Source organism: Gorilla gorilla, chromosome 21, assembly GCF_029281585.2.
Source record: "Gorilla gorilla gorilla isolate KB3781 chromosome 21, NHGRI_mGorGor1-v2.1_pri, whole genome shotgun sequence".
NCBI lineage: Eukaryota > Metazoa > Chordata > Mammalia > Primates > Hominidae > Gorilla > Gorilla gorilla.
The window spans coordinates 23,794,610-23,821,990 of NC_073245.2; the positions used below are offsets into that span (position 1 = coordinate 23,794,610).

The 27,381-nt window shown below is 43.9% G+C and overlaps 1 protein-coding gene across 15 annotated transcripts in view; it reads right to left on the reverse strand.

Moving 5' to 3' along the window:
• Positions 1-15,979: 15,979 nt before the first annotated feature.
• Positions 15,980-27,381, reverse strand: part of SEL1L2 (SEL1L2 adaptor subunit of SYVN1 ubiquitin ligase) — a 149,889-nt gene continuing 138,487 nt past the window's right edge. For 9 of the 15 annotated variants that reach the window (XM_055373548.2, XM_055373543.2, XM_063702177.1 and 6 more), the window contains 3 exons: positions 25,826-25,998; positions 16,768-16,896; positions 15,980-16,184 (listed from right to left, as the gene is read on the reverse strand). In XM_055373548.2, coding sequence (XP_055229523.1) covers positions 16,062-16,184; positions 16,768-16,896; positions 25,826-25,998 — 425 coding nt within the window. In that variant the 3' untranslated portion in view covers positions 15,980-16,061. The remainder of the gene's footprint in view (positions 16,185-16,767; positions 16,897-25,825; positions 25,999-27,381) is intronic. The other 6 variants (XM_055373552.1, XM_055373549.1, XM_019017383.3 and 3 more) reach the window with 5 other exon arrangements.

Consider the following 27,381-nt stretch of genomic DNA (forward strand, 5'->3'; position numbering starts at 1 on the left):
CACATCACAATAAAACATGGTATTTCCAAGTCAGTAAATATTATTAAATGGCATCATTTTAAATTGCTCTATGTTGTCTTGACTAGATGTATGACACTTTATTTATCTAGTGTATTATTTAGGTGACTTCCAATTTTTTGTCATTATAAATAACACCAGGGAAACAGCATCCTCATAGCTAATTTTATGCACGTATTTGGTTATTATTTACTGTAAACGTCAAGCGGTGGAATTGATATAAACTCCCAAACCACCCACTCTAGCCTCAACATGCCAGAGTGCCAGTTTTCCCACACTTCAGTCTTTTTTTTTTTTATCAGATCACTTAAAAATAACACAGATGTAAAATGTAATCTGGACTTAGGGGGAATATTTGCCTCGATGGTTAGTCCCCGGTAGCTCAATAACATAGTCTCCTGCTTTCTTAGTCAACTTGATGAAGTTTTAATTTAATGGCATCCTATTATGGACTAAAATCATGAACAGGCCAGTACAGGGAGAAACTAAGAACCAGAAGATTGTCACTGCTTTTTTGAGGAACTTCAGAAGACCTTATGTTAATAACTGTCCCAGGAAACACCAGCCTTGGGCTAATTATTATGGGCCTACGTGCACAAAGCTTTTGCTTCTTTCATTTTCCTAGGACTCTAGTTCCCTAATGAGTGCTGAAGTTCTCAGCACTCTGTTTCCTTGGTGTGTCCTGATATAGAACATATTGGGAAGATGGCTTGGCCACAAGCTGCTCTTAAACTACAAAATTTGTGCCTGGAGCAGCTGAATTTGTTTAATCGGGTCAAAAAAGGGCTTCCCCATTCTAGAGTGTAAAAGCAAACAAAGTCCACGTTTCTTGTAATAGTTTTATAGGTTCATTTATTTATTACATTTAAATCTTTGCTTGTGTGAAATCTCTTTCAATGAAACTTGTGAGATAGGGATTTGAATTTATTTTTTCCAGTGGGCTACCCTATACTACAATACAATTCTGGATAACCTACCATTGCCCCTTTTTGTTTTTTAGAGTCAGGATCTCACTCCATCACCCAGGCTGGAGTGCAGTGGTGCGATCATAGTGCACTACACCCTCAAGCTCCTGGGCTCAAGTAATTCTCCTACCTCAGCCTCCCAAGTATTAATAGGTAGGACTGCAGGCATGTGCCATCATGCCTAATTTTTTAAATTTTTGTAGAGACGGGTTTCAAACTCCTGACCTCTGGCAATTTTCCCACCTTTGCCTCAAAGTGTTGGGATGACAGGCGCGAACTACCACACCCTCCCTTCTCCATTGATTTGAAATGCCACTTTATGTATTTGGGTCATTTCTGGATGCTCTATGCTGTCTTATTCAAATGGATTAATTATCATAGCTTTATATTTTATTGGCTTGTTTAGCTATTTCTTTCTCGTTACTCTCCTTTTCCAGAATTGTCCTTGTCATTCTTTTATGTTTATTTTTCCTTACAAACTTTGGAAGCAACTGACCTAGTTTAAAAAGCACTTTGTTGGTATTTTTATTAAGAATGTGTTATTATTATTATTATTATTTTTGAGATGGAGTTTCGCTTTTGTTGCCTAAGCTTGAGTGCAATGGTGCAATCTCGGCTCACTGCAACTTCCGCTTCCTGGGTTCAAGCCATTCTCCTGTCTCAGCCTCCTGAGTAGCTTGGATTACAGGTGCGCACCACCATGCCCAGCTAATTTTTTGTATTTTTAGTAAAAATGGGATTTCACCATATTAGCCAGGCTGATATCGAACTCCTGACCTCAGGTGATCTGCCCACCTCGGCCTCCCAAAGTGATGGGATTACAGGCGTGAGCCACCACGCCCGGCCAAGAATGTATTATATTTAAAGATTCATTTTGGAAAAATTAATCTCTGTATTTTGGCACTGTCCTGTTCGAACACAATAGTATGTTTCTATTTATTCAAATTTTATAGATGATTGTTTACATTATTACATCATTTCATGTGATATTACGTAATAAGAAGTATATATTTGGTTTTCATCCCTGGTTCCTGGCACAGAGCTTCTAAAATTCTCATACTTTCCTAAGTGATTGGGGTGCTGGGTGTCTTTTACTCTAATATTTGGTCATTGACCCCAGTTCTGGTTCCTGACAAAGAGGTCCTAAATCTCTTGGAATTTCCTGGGTGATGGGAGCATCTTTTATTCTAATCAGGTGACTCTTGATGGGCTCCTGGCTAGCTTCAGGATAGGGGCTGGATGCCAGAAAGACCAAGGCCTGATCAGGAGCTTGGAACCTTGGAACTTTTCACCCCACTGTACATCTTTCAGGAAGGGGAGAGGGGCTGGAGATTGAGTTAATAATTGATCATACCTATGTGATGAAGTCTCCATAAAAATCCACCAAAGGCGGCGTCAGAGATCTTCTGGGCTGGTGAACACATCCATGTGCTGGGGGGATAGCACACCCCAAGTCCACAGAGGGAGAAACTTCTTCACTCCTCCAGGCCCTTCCAGAACTCACCCTGTGTCCTCTTCACCTGGCTCATCATTTCTCTTCTTTCAGTATTCTTTAATAAACCGGTAAATGTAAGCAAATGTTTCCCTGAGTTTTGTGAACCATTATAGCAAATTATCAAACCTGAGGAGGGGCTTGTGGCAACCCCCAATGTGTAGCCAGGGCAGACAGAAGTGTGGGCAACCTGGAAATCTGCTACTTGTGATTGGCATCTGAACAGGCAGTCAGTCTTGTGGGACTGAGCCCTCTGATTTGTGGGATCTAAAGCTAATTCTAAGTAGTGTTAGAATTGAATTGAAATGTGGGACACTCAGTAGGTGTCCAGAGAGTTAGAGAATTAGTTGCTGAAAAACCTCCTACATATCTGATGTCAGAAGTGTTCTGTGAGAATCGAGGAAAACAAAGTCTGTTTTCTTTATTTCATTTCATATTTCTTTTTGATAATCCAGTCCTTTCTTTGGCATTAATTAGAATAACTTCTCACTTTAACCTTAGGAGAAAGCTAGGAATCCTCATCTATTTGTTCATTAATTTATTTATTCATTCATTCATTATTCATTTATTGTGCAGGAACAATGCGAGGTGCTGAAAACACAAAAGTGAGCAAATTTTACAGTGGCCCCTGCTTCCACAGAGTGTACAATGTACTGGGTATGTAAACAAACATTGATTTTATTCCCAACCTGGTAGTTATCTCTGTGTCTTCTGGAATGTTTAACATGATCTTTCCTTAGACTTTTTCTTCTTGCTATAGGTTCCCTAAAAAGCATACTCTGAGATAAGGATTTGAGTGCAGTAGTTTATTTGGCAAGGAGTGGGAAGATGAGGGAGTGGAAAAGTGGGAAGGAAGAAAACCAATAAGAATGCGTTCATGAGCAGATTTCTGCAGTGAACAACTGGGGCTCAATCCTGCTGGACACCTTCTGAGAAACTTTACAGAATGTACTCTGCATATCAGCCCACCAAGGGTCAAGGAAACTGTTCCTGCCTGTCACTGGTGGAGGGGTGCTGGGAGCATTAACTCCCGGGCACTTCTGGTCTACCTTTCCTGTGGCCAGTAGTGCTCCTGCAGCCAGAGAACCTCCCCAGGGGCAGATGTCTGAGGTAGAAATCCAAAGCTGGCAAGGGGCCTGCCCATGGAAGATGCCAGTGGTCTCAGAACTGAGCTGAGGGGACATGGGTAGGGCACTGGGGTATCTACTCCAGAGGAAAGGGAGTTATCTTTGGAAGGTATATTTACATAGAGTGGGAAGGGGCAGCAATGGGAGAGGAAATCAGACTGTGGAAAGTTAGTGTAGCTCAGAAAACAATCACAATCAATTGGTCAATAGTATTGATTGATCACAATCAACATTCCATTCTGAGTTGTTAATAAATCACATAGCAAAACTGATGATGTCTTTCTGGGCTTTGTATGTTGGTCAGGTTTTCTCTAAGATGCTTTGAAACATGAATTTTTTAAAAAAGATTTTTCGGCTGGGCCCGGTGGCTCACGCCTGTAATCCCAGCACTTTGGGAGGCCGAGGCGGGTGGATCACAAGGTCAGGAGTTCGAGACCAACCAGGCTGATATGGTGAAACCCTGTCTCTGCTAAAAAGTACAAAAATTAGCCTGGTGTGGTGGCAGACACCTGTAATCCCAGCTATTCAGGTGGCTGAGGCAGGAGAATCGCTTGAACCCAGGAGGCGGAGGTTGCAGTGAGTTGAGATCTCACCACTGCACTCCAGCCTGGCGACAGAGTGAGACTCCATCTCAAAAAAAAAAAAAAAAGATTTTTTCAAAATAAGGTTGTAGATTTTTTTGGTCCACTTTGATATTTTTAATGGGAAAAGTGAAAAATGATAGATAACTACAGTGAAAGCTATATTTGACAATAAGATAATAAGATAACATGGGAGGAGATAGCATAGAAGAAGGCGCTCCGGCTTTGGGGTGGATCCTGAGTTTGAATCCTCAGTTTCTCCACTAACTAGCAGTGTGACCTGAGGCAAGTTGCTGATTTGAGCCAGGGTGTTCTTATCTGGAAAATGTAACAATGCTCTCTTCATCAGGTCGCTTTAGTTCTCATTTCCCCAGAAGCAGACGCTGAGAAGAAAGGCTGTCCACCCCCAGGAGTTTGAAAACTTTAAAGGACTGCCTCTGGAAATGTGTATCAGCCCAGGACTATCCCTCACTCAAGTTTCCTCTAGTGAAATTGCTATTTTTATTTTTATGATTTTTCTTGTTAATAACAAGCTATTGTTAGAATGACATATTTATTGTTGCTATGGGTTGCTACTTTTTCTTATAAAACGAATGTGTCTTAAAGGAGATAAGTAGTTTTTCTATATTAATTACATACAAACAAAATACTCTTGGCCAGGCATGGTGGCTCGTGCCTGTAATCCCAGCACTTTGGAAGGGCGAGGCTGGCAGATCACTTGAGGTCAGGAGTTTGAGACCAGCCTGGCCAACATGGTGAAATCCTGTCTCTACTAAAAATACAAAAATTAGCCAGGAGTGGTGGTGCACACCTGTAATCCCAGTTATTTGGGAGGCTGAGGCAGGAGAATCATTTGAACCCGGGAAGCAGAGGTTGCAGGGAGCTGAGATTGTGCCACTGCACTCCAGCCTGGGTGACAGAGCAAGACTCCGCTCAAACAAACAAAAAAACCTCTGGGAGACAGAATTCGTTCTGGCAGAGTGAGGAATGATGGGAAGACAGAAATGGGAAAACTTATAGCCCCACATAGAGCAGAATCTCACGTGGAATCCAAGGCTTGTCTCTTCACCCCTTCTCCACCTTCCTTTTCTTTTCTTTCTTTCGTTTGTTGGTAATGATTTCTTCTAAATTAAAAAACAAATTCCCTATCTGACTTCTCAGGTGGTTTTTTTTGTGACTGTGGAATAGAGTGAGCAAACACTATTTTTAGGAAGCCATTACAAACTTACAGTACAGGACTTTAGCCTGGCCACAAACATCACTTCTTTGGGCTTTGGGAGACTTTTCTGTCTAACCTCCCACAGGCAGGGAGGCCTGTCTTAGTTCAGAAGTTTTAGGTGCGCACACTGTTGACAGTTTCGTGGCTTTGGAATTATAGACTCGTCCAGAAGCTGGACAGATAACGTGACCGAGGCCACAGCATTATTCCTGGAGCATCTGGGGCTGAGCCATTTGCTGCGTCCCAGCCCAGAGCATAGGTCTCAACTGTGAAATTGTTCGGGTTTTCTGGGTGATAAAATGGGACCCTTTGAGGCTTGGTTTGGGTTGAAGCCCAAAGGCTGAGAGTTAACAAAGAGAGCCAAGTGGCCCCAATTTTATAAAATGAGGTGCTGGATGTTCTGAGCTGGAACTTGCAAATGGGTGGGGGTGAGGGGCAGGGCATTTGAAGGTGGAAGTAGGAGGGCAGAGGCCAAATTTTCCTGGAGTTTTCTGATTGCTGTTGCATTTCCCATTGGGGATGGGGAGAGAGAGCTCTGCCCCTAACTTTGGCCAAAGGAGAGGGGCTATAAGAGAGCCACTGGGAGAGCCTCCTCTGTGGTCCTAGAGTGTGGGGGACAGAGTGGACTGGGGTGTGACACATGCCGAATGCGGAGAGGCTGAGGCTACTTGCCTGAGGAGAGAGTGAGACTAGAAGCAAGACAGCAGGAGAAACCGGGCTGCCCTGGGAGCTAACTGCCCTCCACCACCAGCAGCAGCAAGAGTGTGTGCTCCTCAGGAACCAGGAAAAGAACATAGAGGAGCCAGTGCATGGTGTATTCATTTCCTAATGCTGCTATAAAAAAAAATTACCACGAAATTTGTGGCCTAAAACCACAGGCATTTATTCCCTCATAGTTCTGGAGGCCAGAAGGCTGAGACACTCTCTTCAGAGGCTCTAAGGTGGAACCCATCCCTTGCCTCTTTGGGCTTCTGGCGCTGCTGGCATTCCTGGGCTGTGGACACATCACTCCTCTCTCTGCCTCCATAGTGACATTGCCTCCTCCTCTTCTGTCCGTGTCAAATCTCTCTGCCTCCCTCTTATAAGGACACCTGTGATTACATTTAAAGCCTGCCTGGATAATCCAGGATAATCTCCCCTCTTCTGTCTATGTCAAATCTCTCTCTGCCTCCCTCTTATAAGGACACCTGTGATTGCATTTAAAGCCTGCCTGGATAATCCAGGATAATCTCCCCTCTCAAGATCCTTAATCACTTCTGCAGAGTCCCTTTCTGACATGGAACATTCACAGTTTCAGGGATTAGGACGTGGATGTCTTTTGAGGCCATTATTCAGCCTACTGCAGGTACAGTCCCATCCAAGAGAGTCTGTTCATGGACCAGTGGGTGACCTCAAGGCTCAGAACACCTCACTCATGAAGCAGATGCTTTGACTGCCCAGTGATTTTCACTGCAGCTGCAGAGGACCTTTCTGTGCAAGGCAGACTCCTGCTAACTGTGCCTAACACTAAGGGAAGGCACGGGTTCTGCCTCAGAGACATCCCCGAAGCAGCTGAGAAAGGATGAGGGGCAGTTAATGCACCCTGGGAGCAATCCTTAAATGACAGGGAAGGGGGCCGGTGGGAAGTGACCCAGCCTACTGTCTTTCAGGCAGACAATTCTGGGAGGTATTCTGCAAACCTTCCAGATCCTGGTAGAATAGGACCCTCATTGCCTACAGCAGTAACTTTAAAAACGCATGCTTTTTTATGGCTTTTCATCCTTCTCTCTCCCTCAATTCTGAGTCCTGCGATCACTTCCCAAATGAGCTACCTATATCCAAATTCTTGTTTCAGGCTGTGCTTTTGGTAGATCTCAAGCAAGGACATAAGGTTCCCAGAAGGGAATCCCCAAGAAAGCAGCAAAAGTGCTTCATGGGAGTCGACACAGTGAACTTCCATGCTCAGCGGGCACCTTTATTGGATAACTTATGTGCCAGCTTAGTGAAATCTTTCCTATTCCCTAAACCACCCTCTCACCACCCTCACTCCCTTCAACCATGGAGGAGGCAGAGGCAGGTAGGGTGGGAAGAGGGGAGGAAACAGGGCAGAACTAACCATGTCCCACACTCCTGTCCCCCATCACTCACGGTTCCAGGCTGAAGCAGGCCCCGGCTGCAGCCTACTTACTGCATTCAGTTCTTTCAACACACGGCATGCATTCGTCAGCCCATTTACTCTGCTCGCATCTGCGTTTCTTCTAGAGGCGGAAACTGTTCATCAGCTAGCATCGATACTACGATCCTGCTTTTAAATATCCTCTGCTGACGGTTACACTGTTCTGAAGAAGTAATCAGATGGTTGCATGGCATGTCTATAAAACGAGAAGAAGAATCTTACCTCACAGAATGCCTGGGTGGATGCAGTGAGCTAGCTCCAGGAAAGTGACTGGCACAGAGTGGATGCCCTAATAATGGAGTCTTCTCTCTTCTACAGCACACATTGCAAGCTTCCTGAGGGCAGCTCTTCATTCCCGGGTCCTTGGCAGAGTGCTTGGGACACTGTAAGTGCTCAGGGAATTGTTTATTGAAGGAAAGGGTGGGAGGGTCAGGAAAGCAGCTCTTAATCATTGCCCCAGATGCTGCCAGTGCCCTGGCCCCATCCCCTCGGGGCTTCTCATTGCTGGGAGGCAAAGCTGCTAACTGCAAGCACCTGCATCCATTTCCCAAGGGCTTTCCCTGTTGGCTCCCCTTCCTACATGGGGGGTGGGAAGTACGGAAAATTAATGTTCCACTTAAAGCACCGCTCAACCAATGACTGTGAGCAGTTGTGAATAAATATCCTGCCCTCATGTCCCTTGGGTGGGATAACCATGAGGTGCGTGCTCTATACCAGAGTTCCCCAGTGGGACTGAGCTCTGGTGACTCACAGTGGTACCTTTTTTTGTGAGACTAGGGTCTCACTCTGTCACCCAGGCTGGAGTGCAGTGGCGTGATCTCAGCTCACTGTAGCCTCAACCTCCTTGACTCAAGTGATCCTCCCACCTCAGCCTCCCAAGTAGCTGGGACTACAGGCATGCACCACCACGCTTGGCTAGTTTTTTACTTTTATTTTTTGTAGAGACAAGGTCTTTCTACATTGCCCAGGCTGGTCTTGAACTCCTGAGCTCAAGTGATCCTCCTGCCTCAGCTTCCCAAATTGTTGAGATTGTAGGTGTGAGCCACCGCGCCCAGCCTGGAAACTTTTTTGATAACTCTCTGTACTGGTTTATTTCCTTATTTATATTTCTTGAATATAACTTACCAAATAAACTATTTGCATGCAAAAATCCTCGTCTCATGGTCAGCTTCTGGGGGAACCTAAATGAAGACAACCACATGGCTGAAATTTGAAATGTATATGAGGCTTTCTTAAGGGAGGCCCTTTTCTTCAGAACTATGACATTGACTCCTCTTCCTGCTTGGTTTCAGATTTCTGTATAATGTGTGGAAGGGGAGAAAATTATATAATCTTTTTGCCACTCTCATAAATTCATAACTGAGTCACCCTTCTGAAACAAAAGACAGATCAACAAAGGAAAAACAGGTAAGCTTAATAATGTATACATGCCGTGTCCATCATGGGGGAGAAAAGTAACTCTGCAAAGTGACTCTCAAAGCATTGGCTGGAAACCTGAGGCTTTAAGCTTTGTTTAAATAGCATTTTAACAAAAAGCAATGAATTTTAGTGCAGTGACAAGACAAAGGAGAGAACAGTTCCAGTCTCTCAAAGGGGGAAAGCTGTGGGAAGATACTAATGAAGTAAGGTCTGCTCGCAGGTTTCTCTGGTGTCTGCTAGTGCCGTCTCTAGGCTGATAAGTGGCTGTCTCCAGTAAGACGGGATTTATGTCCTGCCTTTAGGCAAACAAAGGAGAGGCACAGAGTCTCCGTACGTCTCAGCTGTCTTTAGCTCACCAATCCTCAATATTTTAGGGAGAAATATTTTGGTTTCCTTCAGTGTAAATTACTTGGCCTACCGCAGATTCATTCCAGGCCTGTAACATGCCAGTTCACATCTGCTCTGTGCTGGCTGGGGCAGGTATCTACTTTCCCAGTTTGTTGGGGCCAGGCCCCAAGGTGGCCTCACAGCTGTTGGAAGAATACAGGTCCTCATATTGCTGAGGAGTCATTGTCCTGGTCTGATTTGCCTGCTATTGTGAAGACAGTGGTTGAGTATTGCTACCTTTCTCCTTGGTTCTCTTAATAGGAGTGAATCTTTTTGGAGACTCTCTCCCAGTGCATCTGCTGTGGGTCAATGTGTTCTTTTTTTTTTTCTTTCGAGACAGAGTTTCACTTTTGTCACCCAGGCTGGAGTGCAATGGCATGATCTCGGCCTCACTGCAACCTCCACCTCCCGGATTCAAGCAATTCTCCTGTCTCAGCCTCCCGAGTAGCTGGGATTGCAGGCATCTGCCACCATGCCCAGCTAATTTTTGTATTTTCAGTAGAGATGGGGTTTTCACCATGTTGGCCAGGCTGGTCTTGAACTCCTGACCTCAGGTGATCCACCCGCCTCGACCTCGCAAGTGCTAGAATTACAGGTGTGAGCCACTGCCCCCGGCCATGGGTCAATGTGTTCTTGTTGCTAAATGATGTGGGGAACAGTACAGGACAGTGGGAGAGCCTGGAAGAACTTGGAGTAATTTTCAGGTAAAGTTCATTGAAGATGCTGAAAATGAAACAATGTCAAGGTGACATTCGTGGCCAGACAATTTGTGAAGGTTTATTTTTAATAATGGGAGTTCTGGGTTTTCTAATCACTTACTCGAAGATAGGATTTGAAAATTCAAAACCATGAATTTTCTAGACCATGAGTCTCCAGTCAGTAACTACCTGACTAGCAGGATGGTTTGGAAGGGTTTTTCCCACACTTTATACCTAGCCCAGCGCCACCCAGTGCTAAACTAATAAGAGGGTAACTTTGATATTAAAACCCAAAGGTGGGAGCTGGACACACGGGTGTGTGCCTGTAGTCCCAGCTACTCAAGAGGCTGAGGCAGGAGAGTCACTTGAACACAGGAATTCCAATCCAGCCTGGGCCACATAGTGAGACCCCATCTCTAAAGAAAAAAGAAAAACTGGGAAGAAGTAGATGCTCTTTGTGCATAATAAGGCTTAGGGAACACATGAGCATAAGATCGACCATCACAGTTCACGAGAAGTTCAATTTATTTATTTGATACATTCCCATCTAGAGGCCAGTCCATAGTGAGGGCTGCTTTCTCACTCTCCACTCCAAGGATGCACAATTTCCTGTGTTCCCCCATCCAGCAGCAGAACCCTAGGGCAGAGGATGGCTGACAGCAACCCATGCTGAAGGTCATATCCCCACAGGAGGACCTCAGCCAGGAGTTGAGGCAGAGGAGCTAGGCTTATGGGGACTGTGGGTTCGGGAGGGGAAATTGAATGAGGATGGGAGGTGGTTGAGAGGGTCTGGGGTGTGTCTCCCACCCACTGCGTGTCAGGAATGAATCTTGAGACACGGGAGTGGAGCCTGCACCTAGGGTGCCCCAGACAGAGAGTCCCAACCATGCTGGGACTCTGCATCTCTTGGCTCATGTCACTTGAGCCAAAGCAAAGAACTAAGCATTATTCAAGAGTGTGTGTGTATGTGTGTGTGTGTGTGTGTGTGCGCGTGTGTGTAGCGGCCAATGTGAGGGGGTGTGTGTGTTTAGCTAAGGAACAGAGGAGGACATCTCTTCCCCCCTCCACTTACCTTCACACATCTGCATTTCTTCAGTCTGAAAGGTGGGAAGACGAAGAGAGCCAGGCACGCGTCTAACTGGTCTGTCTAATCCTTGTTTTCCAAAACAGGCAGCTCAGGCTTGGGCTGCATTTTTTTTCTGCCAATTTTTGTACTGTAATTTATGTAACCATTGGTAGATTTTTAAACAGTATCTTTTATAGTAGGTTAAATATGGCTGCAAATTCTTTGCTACTTCTCTCACTGAGAGACGGAGTATAATGCCTGACTAATGGAACATGGTGGAAGGGATGTTCTGGAACTTCTGAGGCTTGGTGTTAGCAAAGCTGTGGCTTTTGCCTGTGTCTCTGTGAACATTCTCTGTGGGAATGCTGAGCTACAGTGTAAAAAGCCCAAATGCTCTGTCCACCATGCCAAGAGGCCGCATCTGGGATGTGGGTATACTGGTCAACAGTCACTGCTGAGTGAGTAAACCTGTCTTGGATTCTAGAACAGCCCATCCACTAAGTGACCAGAAGAATCACCTGACCACACCCTGCCCAAATTCCTGACCCACAAAATCTTGAGATAAAATGAAATGATTGTTGTTTTTAGACCCTAACTTTTGGAGAAGTTTGTTAAGAAGCAAGCAATAACTGGAACCGTAACATGAGGAAAGAACATCTGTGGTGTTAGATCTGGACTCAAATCACAGCTCCATTATTTATCAGCTACATGATCTTTTCTAGCTTCTTCTGGCCTCAGTTTCCTCCTGTGTTAAACAGAGGTCATTCTAGCTACCTCCTAGCCTCATCATGAAGATGAAATGAGAAAACAGATGGAAACAGAGCCTGGCTCATAGCAGGTGCTTCAAAATGTTTCTTTCCTCTCTTCTCAGCCTCACCATGCCCTCTTCTCTAGGGCTTTCTGGGATGCCCAGTGAGGGGAATGCAGCAAACTATATAGCACCTCCACTACTCAAGATTTTGGAGAAAAGAATTCCAGGAGAGTGTTACTGAGAAAATGACTCTGGACCCCTGCTCCAGAGAAACAAAATTATTTACCTGACTTGACTTTTAAAAAATGGATTTACTTGAAGAGCTACTCCAATTTAATGAAGAACTGGGGGAGGAAATCAAGGGAGTCACAAAAGCAAATCAGATTTTTTTTTTTTTTCCTGAGATGGAGTCTCGCTCTGTCACCAGGCTAGAGTGCAGTGGTGTGATTTCGGCTCACTGCAGCCTCCGCCTCCTGGGTTCAAGTGATTCTCTTGCCTCAGCCTCCCGAGTAGCTGGGATTATAGGCGCCCGCCACTGTGCTCAGCTAATTTTTGTATTTTTAGTAGAGACAGGGTTTCACCATGTTGGCCAGGATGGTCTCGATCTCTTGACCTCATGATCCGCCCGCCTCGGCCTCCCAAAGTGCTGGGATTACAGGTGTGAGCCACTGCACAAAGCCAAGAATTAGATTTTTTAAAAATCAGATACCTTGGGCCAGGCTCAGTGGCTCACATCTGTAATCCCAGCACTTTGGGAGCCCAAGCCGGGCAGTTCATTGGAGGTCAAAAGTTCGAGACCAGCCCGGGCAACATGGTGAAACCCTGTCTCCACTAAAAATACTAAAATTAGGCCAGGTGCAGTGTCTCACGCCTGTAATCCCAGCACTTTGGGAGGCCGAGGTGGGCGGGTCACGAAGTCAGGAGATCGAGACCATCCTGACCAACATGGTGAAACCCCGTCTTTACTAAAAACACACACACACAAAAGCTGGGTGTGGTGGTGCGCACCTGTAGTCCCAGTTACTCGGGGGGCTGAGGCAGGAGAATCACTTGAACCTGGGAGGTGGAGGTTGCGGTGAGCCAAGACTGGGCCACTGCACTCCAGCCTGGTGACAGAGTGAGACTGTTTCAAAAAAAAAAAAAAAAAATTAGCTGGGTGTGGTGGCGTACACTTGGGAGGCTGAGGCAGCAGAATCACTTAAACCTGGGAGACGGGGGTTGTAGTAAGCCAAGATTGTGACACCGCACTCCAGCCTGGGTGACAGAGAAAGACCCCATCTCAAAAAAAAAAACAAAAACAAAAACAAAACAAACAAAAAAACTAGATATCTTGTAGCCCACAGGCTATCCATTTTTATTCAAAGCATCAGAAGCAAGAAAATGAAGAAGGGCTCTGTATGCCCATAGAGTGGGTGGGATTTTGCAATAACCGAGAAGCATCAGTGGCTTTCAGGCAGGAGGCTCTCTCCCTCCCTCTGTCAGTCATCTCGGAGATGCCCAGAGGCTGCAAGATGCCCAACCATGCACAGAGGTGGTGAGAACCGCTACCGTGGCGGCTCCAGGAGAAGAGGCCCAGAAATGGACATTTGAATGATTGAAACTGCCTAAAGCACTCCTGCTTTCAAAGCTTGCTCCATGTCTCACATTGACATGGAAATAGCTGAAATGGGAAACATATCAACTCAGGCTGCCCTCCCTCTTATATTTCAGGCAGTGTTCTACTCTACACAGCAAGTCCCCAAACAGGTCTCCCTTTCTTTCCTGCCTGCGGTCATTCCCAGAAGTTGACCTCTAAGGAGCTCATGTTCATCCAGACTTTGAGGCAGGGCTCACCAATGCTGCCTTCTGCGCTCCCCTCTCTGTTCTCATCCTGGTCCTTAATGTGCTCACATTCCTGACACCTGTGAGATGTCATAGCATGGCTGCCCTCTCCATGACGTCCTGACCTGCGATTTGGATGCTGCCCCTTCCTGCACATTTCTATAAACTAGGCTGCATCCCTGGGAACTGGAACTCCCTAATAAGTCAGGGACATGACCCCCAAATTCTAAACACTTGGACCTCAGAATCCACCACCTGGATTTGTTCCTGGCCAAATAAATGACTGTGGCCAGTATGTGTGTGTGCTATGTTTATAAAGCACTTTTGATGTTAGGTTTATTTAAGCTTCACAATTCTTCAGTGAGGTAGGAAATAATCCCATTTTATGGAGGAAAAGCTGAGGTTTGGAAAAGTTATCCCCAAAGTTACACAGCTACTAAGGGACAGAGCTGGACTTCAAATCCAAGTTGTTTGATCCCAAACTCAGTGCATGTCCACCATTTCATCCTACCTTTTGATTATGGTTGACATTATAAATTAAATTTTCATGTCCCTAAATTGGATTTTTAAGTAAGCAAGCAAGATCTCTTCCTACCTAAGCACCTAGCACATTAGCTGGAGAACTAACTGCAAAGCGCTGAAGCCACACAGATTGTTACCAACTCAGCTCTCTCCCCACCTGTTCCAATGGATTTGCCATGAGTTTTTTAAAGGATATTAAAAGTTACCAATTATGGAACTCATTCTAGGTGCCAGGCCCTGTGCCAGTCTCTTTACATCCATTATCCCACTTAATCTTAATATCAGTTGTCTAAGATAGGCATTATTCTTCCCTTTTTGCACACCAGGAAACTGAGGCTCAAGAAGTCAAATATTGGCTGGGTGTGGTGGCTCATGCCTGCAATCCCAGCACTTTTAGAGGATCACTTGAGGTCAGGAGTTTGAGACCAGCCTGGCCAACATGGTGAAACCCCATCTCTACTAAAAATACAAAAATTAGCCGGGCGTGGCGGCGGGCATCTGTAATCCCAGTTATTCAGGAGGCTGAGGCAGGAGAATCACCTGAACCCGGGAGGCAGAGGTTCCAGTGAGTCGAGATCTTGCCACTGCACTCCAGCCTGGGGGACAGAGGGAAATTGCGTCTCAAAAAAAAAAAAAAAAAGAAGAAGAAAAGTAGAAGGCGAAGATGAAGAAGAAGAAGAGAGAAAAGAAGAAGATTAGAGAAAAGAAAAGAAGAGAAGGAGAAGGAGGAGGAGGAGGAGAAGAAGAAGAAGAAGAAGAAGAAGAAGAAGAAGAAGAAGAAGAAGAAGAAGAAGAAGAAGAAGAAGAAGTAGAAGAAGAAGAAGAAGAAGAAGAAGAAGAAGAAGAAGAAGAAGAAGAAGAAGAAGAAGAAGAAGAAGAGAAGAAGAAGAAGAAGAAGAAGAAGAAGAAGAAGAAGAAGAAGAAGAAGAAGAAGAAGAAGAAGAAGAAGAAGAGAAGAAGAAGAAGAAGAAGAAGACGACAAATATCTGGAGCCGGGATTCGAGCCTGGCCCTTGACATATGTCCTAGGCCTCTTACACTCTCCTTACCAGCCCCTGTCCCTTAGGCCTGGGCCCCTGATTTGCCTGTCAGAGAAGCCAGAGAATCTGGGCCTTTTAGCTTTCATCCTAGGAGGCTGGAATAATCTCCTTCTAAGGGGGTACTAAGGGGGACGCCCCAGGGAGAACAGGGTTCTGATGAGGGATGGAGGAGAGGGGTGTGATGCTGTACTGGCTTTGTTCACTAACACAGCTACTAAGGGAGCTTTGAGAGAGGCCTCTCAGTGAAGAGCCCGGGTCAACCCCCATTCCCTCGTTCAGGTACGACATGCCCTGGGAAGCTGTGACTCATTATGGCTCCAGAGTCTCTCACAGGTCATTCCTATAGGATGTGCTTGTACAAGGTCTATTTGTATATTTGTGTCTTTATCATATTCTGAGGGATCTGGATTTCTGCCTTCTCCAAACTCCCCCTTCTCTTCACCTTAGTTTGTCTGTAGGAGTCAGGAAACCCAGTGCGTCCTCTTGACAGAGGGGAGGTTGTTCTAACAACATGAAAATGGGTGGTCTTTATTCATAACGTGGGACTAGGTCACCAAGATGACAGATTGGTAACAAGGTCTTAGGTGACCAGCTCCCAGCATCCCACAAAGGGTTTTCTCAACTAAGCAGGAAGTCTGAAGTTGTTTCTCTAGGATGGTCCCCAAGTCTTGTCCGTTTTCCATCACAGCCCTGAGCGGGAAACTGCAGCAGACTCTTGATTTGGATGGGAAACTGTTTATTTAGTGGGGATACCTTGGAGTGAACTGATTCCCGTGAGCAGGTTTTCCTGTGATCCGCATCCTACCCATGGTGATTTCTAAGCAACAAAATCAGCCCAGGAACAATGAGGCCAATCACAAATAAGTCCCAGTGTGGTCCAATGGTGTTGTCCAGTTTCAGCCAGTTCCATCTCGTTGTGAACTGCTGGCAAGAGACATTCTCTCAAAAACAATCCAAGCTTCCCACCTCCACTCAGAGCCACCATCTCTTCCCAAACCCACCACCACCAACCCTCCTCCCACCCATTCCCTTTGCTTCCTTCAGTCTTGGAAGACACAATCTTCGCTTGCTTACATCTTCCACAAGGGGCTTAAATAGCACCTTTAGAATAACCCCAAAGATTTAGACACTTTACTTTTTTTCAAACTGTAGCTCTTTGTGGTACCCCTTGCCACCTGCCGTCTGCCTACCAGTCTCGGCTATTGATGGTAAGAACTGTTTTGAAGAAGTATATATAGCACATGTCACTGTGCTTAAGGCTTTGAATGTAGTGTGTACTGGAAAAGAACATCTGCTGAATGAATTAATTGCTTATACTCTGAAGTGTCAACACATACTCAATAGAACATGCAGAATTACTCTGCATGGCAAGTGTAAGACTCTGAATTTTACTTCTCAAAGGAAAGCCAGTCCACAAGAGACTCCCTGATGGGCCTTGTCACTTTGTCCCTAAGAGTTGCTCACTGGAGACTTTCAGAGATTCAGGACCTGTTCAAGACAAACTTACATTAAAAAACAGGATATCCCGGAGCAAATGCGTAGTTTCCAGTTTCATGATGGCAAAGAGCACAGGTATGTGGGCATCTGGACTCATTTGAGCAGCCATGTCGTACAATCTTCTGGCCAAGTGAATGTCCTAGAAGGAGAAGAATAGCCCTACCCATCAGATTCTGTAGGGGTAAGTAAACAGACACCATTGTTCACAATATCAAATGTAATTAAGGTTACAGGTCTTAAGATAGGGAGATTATCATGGATTATCCAAGTGGACCTCAGATAATGAAATGAACCTTTAAACAGAGTTATCTCAAGGCTGGGGATGGAAGAAAGAGAGATGTGGTGGAGGGAGACTTCAGATTGATTCTCAGCATGAGGGACTCAACTTGCCATTGTTGGAAGGGGCCACATGGAATGAGAAGGAATTTGGACAGCCAATAAGGAAACAAGAACCTTGGTCCTACAACCTCAATTAACTGAATTCCACCAAACAACCGGAATGAGCCCTGCAGTGGATTCTTCCCCAGAGCCCTCAATAAAGAACAGCCTTGATTTTAGCCTCGTGAAACCCTGAACTGAAGACCCAGTCAAATCACCTGGGCTTTTGGCCTACAGAAACCGTGAGATAATAAGCTTGTGCTGTTTTAGGTCCCCAAATTTGTAGTGATTTGTTACAGCAAGCATAGAAAACTAACACAATCTCCAGAAAGCTTTCTTGGATACCCCTGGAACAGCTCCTAGTTGTGATTCCAACAAATAGGGTGGAGAATAGGGCCAGGCACAGGGGGGTTGACGCCTGTAGTCCCAGTACTTTGGGAGGCCAAGGCAGGTGGATCACTTGAGGCCAGGAGTTCAAGACCAGTCTGGCCAATATGGTGAAACCCTGTCCCTACTAAAAATGCAAAAAGTAGTCAGGTGTGGTGGTGCATGCCTGTAATCCCAGTTATTTGGCACGAGAATTGCTTGAACCCAGGAGGCAGCGGTTGCAGTGAGCCAAGATCATGCCACTGAACTCCAGCCTGGATGACAGAGTGATACTCTGTCTCAAAAGAAAAAAAAAATTGTACAGTTCTCTAAAATAAGTCAGAATACAGGTAGTTAGTAATCGTTATCTACAATTCTCATTATCTTCATAGTACTTACCATACCTGAAGTTCTAGAATTTATTTATTCATTTGTTTGTCTCCAGGTCCTCAAAAACAAGGGCTTGGACTGTCTGTTCACCCCTGAATTCCCAGTCCTCAATGAAGTGCCTAGTACGCAGTAGGTCTTTGATAATACTTACAGGATGATGAAGAAACTATTTTTGGCTCTCATGTTGAAGACAGAGTCCTCAAATGACATAGTACTATATTTTCAGGAGCTTTTTTTTTCATGAATTATGCCATGGCTTTTTTTTTCATCTACTCATGCCTTGTTTTATGTGTTTGCTTTATTTTTCGTTTGCCCAAACAGAGTGACCGTAGACAAGGTGGAGCTGCTTTTAAAGGTGAAAATGCCCTGGGCCAGTCCCAGAATTAGATTTTGCTTGGGTGCCCATGGGCTATTTTCAAAAGAAAGGGAAGAAGAGGAATTTTTCACAAACTGTGGTCATCCTAATATCTGTCTTTCTCGCTCCATTACTTAGGCTTTGATACTTGTGAATCCTTGAGGACGCTGTTAAAACTGTGTTTTTTTGCGGGGGGGTGGGGGTGATGTCTTCTCTCAGCTGTGTTCTGCTTATTATAGCTTAAATATTTTCCAAAGCTTTATGGTCTGGTAAATTGATTTGTTGAAGAAAGAGGAATGTTCTTGCTTAAAATACAATTCAGGAGATTGGAACAAATCTTCCTGGCAACATTAAATAGATGTTGTAAAAACCCTAATTTGTGTCTCTGATTCCAACAAATTCAGTGTTCATTTGAAAGCACCCTGCAGATGATAACAGCTTTCATGCTGCACACGTGGAAGACATATTGACTTGGATGGGACATTCGGGGAAAAGCAGCCTTTGTCAATATCTCAGGCATTCATGCTTATTTCTTGTTTTGAGGAAGTCAATAGTTATTCACTTATGTCTTGCGGTAGAAGCATTACAATTCAGTCACTTAGTATTTTATAGTAAAAAATAGTGAGAAATACCATTAAAGTGGGATGAACTCACTCCTCGTCCAGGAGACCTCACAATTTGCAGTGTGTGTGGGGCTGGGGGGTGATGTGAAAGCCTTTCTTTAAAATTCCCAGAGAAGGAAATTCTTGAATGCTTCTAGCTAACTAGGGCAACTCATAAAAGAAATTTTAGTACTAGACTAGAAAAGACTCCTCATTCTTTGACCCTATTTAGTAAAAAAATCTAAGTCATGCAAACAAAAAAATCTCCTCCAGATGGTGTTCATTAAATGAGAAGTCCACTACATACCCAGTCCACTTAGATTTAACTTTTCTGTGGTACATTTGAGTTTATTTTGCTTTAAATTCAGTGATTAAAGAGGTTATGTAAACCGAGCTGCAGACTCTTGTTAAAGAACATGTTTTTAACTAAAATGTTATGTGGATACTGCCCAATATTCAGATGTTCAAAATAGCTTCTTTTAATTCAAAGATACAGAATTCTTCTGCAGTAAAGTAGCTGGTTTATGAAAATTGTACAATTGCCTGATGCAGGAGTTTTCCAGCCCCAAATCTTTGGATGTCATAAAAAAAATTTATTATACTGGGACAGAGCATGTGAATGGGAAGGTCGTTTTTGAATAATTTATTCTTATTTTCTTTTTATAAATATACCATATGTTAATTAGAGGGAACTTAGGAAATATAGAACTGAACAAATAAGAAAAAAAGCCACCCACAATCTCACTGTACAGAGATAACTACTGGTAATATTTTATACACATTCTTCTAGCATTTCATGTATATTCACATATACATACTTTTTAATTTAGAAATTTTTTACTCAGCATAATATTACATCTTCTGCTTTCTTAACCTAACAATATATTTCAAATAATATGCAGTGTCCTAATATATTCCACTAGCCTATAATTTTTTTTTTTTTGAAAACAGGGTCTCGCCATGTTGCCCAGGCTGGAGTACGGTGGCAGGCTTTTGGCTTACTGCTGCCTCCGCCTCCAGGGCTTGAGTGATCCTCCCATCTGGGCTTCCTGAGTAGCTGGGATTACAGGGACTACAAATGTGTGCCACTATGCCCGGCTGATTTTTGTATTTTTTGTAGAGACGGGGTTTCACCATGATGCCCAGGCTAGGCTTGAACTCCTGGACTCAAGTAATCTGCCCACCTTGGCCTCTCAAAGTACTGGGATTACAGGCATGAGCCACTGTGCCCAGCCTAGTCTACAATATTTTTAACGGTTGCAGAGTATATTGTAATAATGGTTAATATGTATTAAATACTTACTGTGTACCAGTTACCACTGTCATTTAATCTTCAGGACAATTCTATAGGACAGGTGATACTATTAACTCCACTTTGAAAATGAAGATATTGAGGCACAGAGAGAAAGTCACTTACTCAAATTTATATGACTTGCAAGTGGCAGAGCAGGGATTTAAATCTCAGATTGTCCTTAGGTTGTCTGCTTCTAGTATTCTCACTTAATCACTAGGCCGCAAAGTACATTGTGGAATAGTATACCACTATACAATAACGTATATAACATGGCTTCTATTTTGGAGCATTCTCGTTACTTGTAGAAATTTGTTCTGTAACTAATAAAGCTATACACACACAAAATACTGTTTGTGCATATTTCTGATTATTTCCCTAGATGATAGATGTTTATTTCATGAAAAGTTATGATCATTTCTAAGAAATGTGTTTTCTGTCCTGCCCTGAGAGGGCCATTTTAAATACCTAATTTTAACTTATCCTTTCCAGAAAATAATTCTGGTGTTTAAAGCTTCAGCTGTAACACTCCATGGGTGGTCAGACCAGACCAATGAGAAATAAAAATGCATTGTGTCATAATCACTTTTATTTTTGACAGGTCTATTGATAATTTATTTGGTAGGTGTGGTTTTGTTTTCTCTGCAGAATCCAAAAATACATGTTACCTAGTAGGTCTACATATATGTATTTGAAACTCTTCCCCAAAGGATAATTTCCCCCACCTTTCTGTCGTACTTTAGAACAGCTTTCCTATCCATTGTCTTTAAACAGGCCTGATTTCTTCCATGTAAAAAGGTTGTCATATGTTTCTCGTACTCCATGGTACAAAAATATTTTTGAACAGGACCTGGCAGTGCTGATTCCCCTACCTGAGTTAGCTGGTAGGTATGTTAAAGAGGTAATCTTTAACATACTTATGGTACTTTATTTTTAATTCTTTTCAAGTGTGCATGTGCCTATACATGACTGTCATTTTAGGCTTAACTATAGCTATGGACAAGTCTCTTCTGTAGTGGACTGTGAGCTCTTTGAAGGCTGTCTTGTTCTTATTGTATCCACAGAACCAAGCACAGTGCTTCCTGATATAGGAAATAGTCCTTGATAAATATTCGAGTGAATAAATAAATGAATGAAAAGCAGAGTGCAATACCATGATGGTTTAGAAGTAGATATCTTTTAAATCTGGGGGTTCTAGCCAGGTGTGGTGGCTCACGCCTGTAACCCCAGCACTTTGGGAGGCCAAGGAAGGTGGATCACGAGGTCAAGAGATCGAGACCATCCTGGCCAACATGGTGAAACTCCATCTCTACTAAAATACTAAAATTAGCTGGGCATAGTGGTGCGTGCCTGTAGTCCCAGCTCCTTGGGAGGCTGTGGCAGGAGAATTGCTTGAACCTGGGAGGCAGAGGTTGCAGTGACCCAAGATTGCACCACTGCACTCCAGCCTGGCGACAAAGAGAGACTCCGTCTCAAAAAAAAAAAAAAAAAAATCTGGGGTTCCTTGAGGGATTCCTAGAGGAGATGACATTGGAGCTGTTCTTTGAAAAATGGACTAGTCTTCAATGGGCATAAATATGGGGTAAGATCATTCCAGCAAAAGGATGATATCTCAGGAGGGCTCAGGTCAAGGTCTTTGAGGGGAAGGAATAAGTAGCCTAGAATCTATATAGGGCAAAGTGCTGTATCACACCATTATTACCAAGGTAGGCTAGGTCACTGGGGGCTTTGAATGTGGAATAGAAGTCTGGACTTCATTTAGCAATAAAAAGTAAATAAGATTCTTTTTATTTGTATGTTTGCTTGTTTGTATTTTTTGGCGGTTTTATTTGGGGGAGAGGGTAGGATAGAGGGGTGGGTAGGACGGAGGAGGTAAAGGTTATACTTTATCAAGAATGACCTGTCAGTGCTTTGTTAGATGAATTATTTATTAAGATAATGCTATCTGTAACAAATCCCCAAATTTTAATGGCTTAACACAATAGAAGTTTATTTCTCCCCCATTCAGCATTCCAAAGCGTATGTTCCTGGTTGGTGGTGAATTTTTTTCATGTGGTAATTGTGGGGCCCAAACTCCTTCCATCACCTGGTTTTGGGGTCCCCTAAAGCCTTTGTATCTCCTAGCGCCTTCAGCCGATGGATGGGAAAGAGATTGGGGGCAGCCCCATCTACTTCTTGGCTGCCTTAGCCCTGAAATGACACCCTTCACTTTCACTTCCACTTCCATGCCCTTGCGAGAGCTAGCACGTGGATCCAAAGGAGGCTGGAGAACATAGTCTTTGACTAGGCAGGTGCACCCCAGCTACAAGTCCTCACTATGGATGGGGGATTGCAAATCTTTGGTGAACAGAGTCATCTCGGTCACAGATTTAAAGGGAGAACACTAGAATTGAAGACCCCTGAGTAGTCTTTACTACAAGCTGAGGTGAGCAGAAAGTCAGACCTGAGCCAAGGTACAGACAGAAAGGATGGCCAGGAGGGGATGGGCAACAGGCTTTGTTCATGGTGCAATTTCCGAAGTACTTACAAATCAAGTATCAACTGAAAAACTTTTTCTTTGTTTTTTGGGGGGTTTTTTTTTTTTAAGAGGGAACCTCGCTCTGTCACCCAGGCTGGATCTTGGCTCACTGCAACCTCTGCCTTCAGGGTTCAAGCTATTCTCGTGCCTCAGCCTCCCAAGTAGCTGGGATAATAGGCACATGCTACCTTGCCCGGTTAATTTTTGTATTTTTAGTAGAGACAAGATTTTGCCATGTTAGCCTGGCTGGTCTCAAACTCCTGACCTCAAGTGATCTGCCCACCTCGGCCTCCCAATGTGCTGGGATCACAGGCGTGAGCCACCATGCCTGGCCCTCTGAGAAACAGTTTCATAACAACTTGTGTGTGAATGCTTGTGTTTCTAAACTACTTCAGGTCCTCTCCCAGTTCCTCCCCAGGCATTATTCAGTGTTCTCAGAACAATGATGCAGTCACTCCCATTATTCATTGTTCCCAGAACAATGATGCAGTCAGTGAGACAAGGAGCTCACTGGCTGAGACGCTTCTCAGTGAAGCTACTAGGATAACTCACCTGCATCATCCCAGCCCCAACTTCCTTTCTGAAAGACAGATGATAAAAATAATGACCCATATTTTAATATTGATTTACCAAGAGATGATTTATACCTTTCCTCCCCAGAGGTCTTAAATGTCTGCATGTTTATAAAGCATTATTCCATATCACCTTCTTTGATTCTCAAAGACACTGTGATAGTGGTATCATACTCATCTTTCTCACTAGTTTGCATGAGGATTAACTAATAAAGAGGATTGCAAAGTGCCTCATTGAAGAAATGCTTAACTACTTGATGACTTAACTGCTGGGAAGGCCTATTCTCCTACTCTCTTTGCTTTCATTAGAACAAGCTTTGGGCTTTTAATTATCAGGATATTCATTTTAAGAATTAGAGAAGGTGATAGCACCTTGTAAATTTGACTCTGAGATGGCAAGATACCTCTGGGTACTCAGTTATTATTTTTGTAATTGCTAAACAAAAGAAACCAAATAAAAACAAAGGGCAATGGTCCCTCATTAGCTCAGCCTAAAATTCTCATATCCAAGTGGGAGGTTAAGAGTAGTCCCTGATTTTTTTTTTTTTTTAATGTAGAGACTTTCTGTAGGAAAAAAAAAAATAGACTTGTGACTGAAAGAGACTGCTCAAAATGAACTACCCAAGATTTAACAAGAACCCTGGCAGAAAAGAACAGAAAACTGGTCAGAGAGAAACTTAAGTGTTTTCCTGAATGTATGAAACGTATGTCTCAACAACTACTATTTGACATTGTGAAGGAAGTGCTTAGGAAACAGATCAGTGGTGACTCCAAAGAGGAAAATCAAACCCTCTGGCAGTCCGCCAGCTGGGCACTGGCCAGCAGTGTGCCTTTCCCAGCATTGCTGGCTCTGTGTCCTGAGAGGACACCTGCCTGTCCCCAGGGACTCAGGCAAAATGGCCTCACCTAGGTGCGAATACAGCTGTCAGGGCAACCAAGTCCTTTTTGAATAACATGGTGGTGCCAAGGATAGGAAAGCTAACATGAATTTAACACATGGAGTGGGGTCACTTTATTCCTTCTATAGACAGTGCTTCTCCCATATTATTATGTTTTGCATGAGGAATGATGAGTAGAGAAAGGCTTTAATCTTATTGAAGCCTTACTTAGCAGTTGCTCTAATTCCCTTCTGATCTAAATAGCAGTCATTCTACATACTGTTTGACTACAAAGCCCTTTCATAAAATCTTATTCATTTTATTCTTAATGCCTGGGGCAGGGCAGGTATCTGTTTTACTGAGGTGGATAATGGGTGAGGGGCCCAGGGATGGCTAAATAACATCCCAAGAATTATCCAATTTAGCTATCCATCCTGTCCCATTCTTACCCACATTTTACAAACATGGGAAGCTTACACTGCTAGAAATGGGGCAAACAGACTGGATTTGGATTTGACATTCTTTCCACTGCTTAGGGTGCCAGGGCTAATGAAAAATGATCAGCCAAAAGGCAGGCTGCAGGGGAGGACAGGACGGCAGGGATCCATACCGCTGAATAAGAAGCCCTTGGCTTCACTGTGCACCTCTAGCAGTTCTCAAATAGGAAATTCCCTACCAATAATTCTCAATTACTAGCACAACCAGAAGAAAGAAGAGCGCATAGGAAAGCCGATAATTCCCATGTTATTTGGCTCTAGAAACGCAGCCAGGAATGAAAAGCTCACATGCTTGACCACCAAGAATGACTCACTGTGAGGCCCACTCTTTCACCAAAAAACAGGGTCAGATAGGGCTGGGTTCAAATTCTGGCTCCACCATTGATGAGCTCCGCAAGCTGGTTGGCCAAATGACATAACCTCTCTGCGCTGTGGCTTCCTGATGCATACACAGTGGATAGTTCTAGGGCTTATCTCATTGAGTGGTTGTGTGATGTAAATGACAGAAACGCATAGCCCACTTAACCCAATGCCTGGCTATTGTTATCGTTATTGATACCGAATACATCTTTCTCACTCTGTGACACCCTGATGTCATCTTCTGCCTTAATTACACTCACTGTCTAAGAGATTTACTCAATACCACCTTGCAGTGCTGGCTGTTCTTCTAAGTGAATATGACTCATCGCCTCAAGTCAAGTGTAGTCTTGGGGGACTGGAGATTCACTCTCTTGGGCCTTTCTACAGTATCCAGCACTGGGTCATGTACACAGTAGGTGCTTCATAAGACTTTTCTGGATTAATACCACCTTGGTATCCAGCTCTGGTACTTTTCACTTTCTCCTTGTTCCTGAGAGCTTGAGAACCAGTGGAAATTTTAATGGAAAGAAAGGCCTAGAGGTGAAGGAAAATGGAGACAGGGCCTACTGGAAAAAGCATGTGCTGGAAAAAGCAGGAACTTACTAGTTGAATTGGCATAGACTAGATCTCTTCTACTCACTAGTTATGTCCTTGGCATAAATGGAGAAAATAACTTCTATCTCATAGGGTTCATATTAGGGTAAGTAATATGTATTGGCACAAGGGAGGGATTTGGCAAATGTTAAGTCCTCTCCTTCCTTCCTCTACATTGATGACATCAATGAAATTCAAAACATTTACACATTCTGTCTTCTCACACAGCTGTCATTACTAGGTTTGAATTATTACCAGCAAAATTACCTTTGTGATGCCTAAGCCATGTTCATACATATAAGCCAGATTGAACATGGCTTGCGCGTTGTGGTATTTGTTGGCTGCAATGCTGTAGTGTGTGGCTGCTGTTTGATAGTCTTTCTTAGTCCCATAGCCATAGTAATAGTAATCTCCAATTTTTACTCTAGCAAATACATTGCCTGATAGAAATATTAGAAAAAAAAGAATCATAACTCAAATGATTCATGTATAGTTGTCAGGAATTCAACCTAATAATCTTGTTTCAGTCCTTTAAAATATATATGTATCTATAGCCAAGTATAAAAAGGAACCAAAAACACTCAGAACCCCGGAACTGGAATTAGATATACTTTATGGAATACAAATATAACACCCAATGCTAACTGTTTTCATTATAGTGTAACATCCATGGTATAGTACGCATGTTTTGTTGTTGTTGTTGTTGTTTGTTTGTTTGTTTGTTTGTTTGTTTTGAGACAGAGTTTCACTCTTGTCACCCAGGCTGGCAGGTTGGAGTGCAATGGCACATTCTGCAAACTCTGCCTCTCAGGTTCAAGCGATTCTCCTGCCTCAATCTCCCAAGTAGCTGGGATTCCAGGCGCCCGCCACCACGCCCGGCTAACTTTTTTTTGCATTTTTAGTAGAGACGGGGTTTCACCATGTTGGCCAGGCTGGTCTTGAACTCCTGACCTCAGGTGAGCCACCCGCCTCGGCCTCCCAAAGTGCTGGGATTACAGGCGTGAGCCTCCGCGCCCGGCCAAATGTTCTTAAAGAACAAAAAATTACCAATTTTACCTTTTAATTTTTTTAAGTAGATTAACTCTTGGGAAGTTGGACCCCATCCCTCCCATTCTCAGACGTCACTCCTGAAGCTCTGCTCTCCTGCGTCAACAGTGTCGCCCTCTTTCCCAGATCAATCCCATCCGCCATTCAAACACGCTCTGGCATCTTCTATGAACAAAAATAAACCCTCTCTTTATCCTGTGGTGTCTCCTTCTAGCTCATGCCCCATTTCTCTGTTCCCCTTTACACTGAACCTTTTCAAAAGTGTGTTCTATACTCACTGTCTCCAAAGCTTCACCTCCCATGGACTCTTCAACCCACTCCAAACTGGCTTCTGCCCCCTTGCCCGTGAAGCTGCTATTTTGAAGGTGGTAGATGACCTCCATGCAGCCAAATCCACTGCCACATCTCTGTCCTCATCTTACCCGACATCTGAGCAGCACTGGAGTGATGGGCCCCATCTGCCCAAGCACTGTCCTGTCGCAGCATTGATGGCACTGCCTTCTCTTGGTTTCCCTTCTACTGCATGGGCTCTTTATTTCAAACTCTTGTCTGACTCCTCCCCTGCCCACTTCCTAAATGTAGAATGTCAAGGGCTCGCTCCCAACTCCTTTTTTTCTCTTTCTTCTTTTCCCTCTTTTCTCTTCTCTCACCTCTCCTCCCCGCCTCTCTCCAACAATCTGCTCCATCTCAACTCTTTCTCTGGGTGACCTCGTTTCGTTCCATTGCCTGTCTTTATTAACTATTTCTAAATTTATATCTACTGTCTCTCTCTCCCT